At 37.8% G+C, this 2439-nt stretch overlaps 1 protein-coding gene across 3 annotated transcripts in view; it reads left to right on the top strand.

The window, feature by feature from the left end:
* Positions 1-2128, top strand: part of LOC122073107 (40S ribosomal protein S11-like) — a 20243-nt gene extending 18115 nt beyond the window's left edge. Inside the window, exons 4-7 of one of the 3 annotated variants that reach the window (XM_042637632.1) lie at positions 1337-1481; positions 1576-1665; positions 1775-1861; positions 2072-2128. In XM_042637632.1, coding sequence (XP_042493566.1) covers positions 1337-1481; positions 1576-1665; positions 1775-1861; positions 2072-2087 — 338 coding nt within the window. In that variant the 3' untranslated portion in view covers positions 2088-2128. Of the gene's footprint in view, positions 1-1336; positions 1482-1575; positions 1666-1774 lie in introns of all 3 variants that reach the window. The other 2 variants (XM_042637634.1, XM_042637633.1) reach the window with 2 other exon arrangements.
* Positions 2129-2439: the final 311 nt, after the last annotated feature.

Genomic DNA, 2439 nt, shown 5'->3' with positions numbered 1-2439 from the left:
GTTTAAAACTCGTACCGTTCGTTTTCCGTTTTCTTTTTTTTTTTTACCGTATTGTTCGAAATTTTTTACTGTTTAAAACCCATACCATCCGCTTTTGTTTCCCGTTTTTGGTAACTATGTTCTAGACAACTCAATTTGCGTCATGTCCATGAGTCTCCTTGGAGACTAAAAGAATCTTATGGAAGGATGTTCTTAGCCTAGCCTCGGAAGAAGAACTCCACCTAGAGTCTTGAAGTAACCCTTGATCTTTGCACTCTCTTCTTGTAATTGTTGTTTTCTCTACCAAGTCATTTTGTAATTAGTCCATATCATCACTTGACTATTGGATTTGGGACTTTTGATTTGAATTATGTAATCTACATAAAGATTTGTAAGGAGGGTAGTTAAGTCATTTTGCAATTTTTTTAAGGCCTATAAATAGTGTGGCCAATTCTCATGTAATAAGCAGTGAATTTTGAGCATTCAAATTGTGATTTTCCAATTGAGAGTTAAATTTGAACCTAGAACTTAGCAATTGGTTTTCTGAAGAAGTTTGTCAACTTCGGTAAGTTACCCTCATTTTACTGAGGTCACACATTTTTGTATACGAATTGAGCTTTCTTTGTAGCTTGTTTTATCTTCTCCTAATCCGAGTTTGGCGCTCTCTTTTTTTTGTTGGGTTGGGCGGGGTGTTGCATCAGCTGTGGATGGTTTTTCTCACTTCGAATAATCTAGTGGTTCTTTTTGGCATAGCCTGAACCATTCTGACTTCAATCTTGTACCACCTCTTGAAAGCATCTTCCAGATATGATAATTCTTCTTAACAAATTTGCTGATTCTGCTTCTTTGGAGCATATGTTTTACTGGCTAGTTCTGCATCTGTAAATGTGCAGGTTTGCTTGTTCAACATTTCTCTGCCTGTTCTATTGGTTTTCCATTTTATCAGGTCTTGTGTTCATTCTTGTATTTATTTCCTTTGCAAGTTTTTGTTTCATTTGATTGATATTTTTTTAAAGCACTTTTTGAGATTTGATCAATATTACCAAGTGATCAATAAGGTCTTTTTTGCATTATTGTTTGACCACGGATGGTGGAATTGAGATCCGCAAGTCCATATCTAACACTGGCTTTTTGTTTGGCAATTTGACTGTTGCTTACTATAGAAATTATCAATAATAAAGAGAGAAAAAGGATGAAATTGGGTCTTTTGTAAAAATAATTTGAACAATATGAGGTTGTGGGTTTGATAAGAAACCAATCAACCAGGGCTGGTTGTGTATGCTTTATGATTGTTGGTTGATACATCCCTCGCAACTCAATTTAAACCCAGATTTTGAGAAAGTTGTGTTGTTTGCAGGGACCTATATTGATAAGAAATGCCCCTTCACTGGCAGTGTCTCCATCAGGGGCCGTATTCTTGCAGGTACCTGCCACAGTGCTAAGATGATGAGAACAATCATTGTTCGCCGCGACTACCTTCATTATGTTAAGAAGTACCAGAGGCAAGTGACATTTTCAAAACTCTACTATTACCCACCCTGATATTATCTTTTTGAGGGGTAGGAGTGTCTGAATTCGTAATTGTGGACTTTTCAGATATGAGAAGAGGCACTCTAATATACCTGCCCATATTTCGCCATGTTTCCGTGTGAAGGAGGGGGATCACGTGATTGTTGGCCAGTGCAGGTAAGTGCCAGCTAATTTGAAAGCTTCCATTTTTAATTCATGTGGATGTCTGCCAGAACTAGACCCACTGTTTTTATCTGCTAAAAAAAGTCTTATGTTTTATATTCAGACCATTGTCCAAGACGGTAAGGTTCAATGTCTTGAAGGTTAATCCTGCTGGATCATCTGGTGGGGTGAAGAAGGCATTCGCCGGAATGTAAGATTCATCTCCTATCAGTAGAAAGGGGAAATTATCAAAGGCCAATCAGTAGTTTTCACCTCGGCTCTGGAATTTTGGAATTTTGAGCTGTAGATCGAGATAGAGGGAAATGAACACCCATCTGTCATATCTTTATTTTTATTGTTCTTTTTGACCTGCATCTTGTAGCACTCTTTTATTGTTTTTTGTTATTTTGATGTAAGACAGGATGACTTTCTTTTAGCTATTTTGATGGAAGTAGCAGTGACCTCATTTTGTCTTCAAGTTTATGGTACATCAAGGTACAAGGTTCCCTACTTGCAATGGCCTGAGCCATGGCTTCCCGACAGCGGGGAATCAGCTTGAATTTAGGAACTACCAAACAGGTCTACAAGACTTACAGTAGGGGTGCAAGGCTATACACTGGAGGGGATGCCTGTATGGGAGTGTATTAAATGTCAAATAGAAACATAACATGTTGTCAAGTCACATTATCCCCTAGACATACTTTGTCAGAACTTAGAATTAATACCCACTCATGTTGAGATATAACTCGAACTTCGGTTGTGAACACTTGTCTTGACGATATTTGTTTT

This window comes from Macadamia integrifolia, chromosome 3 (genome assembly GCF_013358625.1).
Source record: "Macadamia integrifolia cultivar HAES 741 chromosome 3, SCU_Mint_v3, whole genome shotgun sequence".
NCBI classification, from domain to species: Eukaryota; Viridiplantae; Streptophyta; class Magnoliopsida; order Proteales; family Proteaceae; genus Macadamia; species Macadamia integrifolia.
The sequence above is the reverse complement of the archived record's forward strand: the minus strand, read 5'-3'. Positions and strand labels throughout refer to the sequence as shown.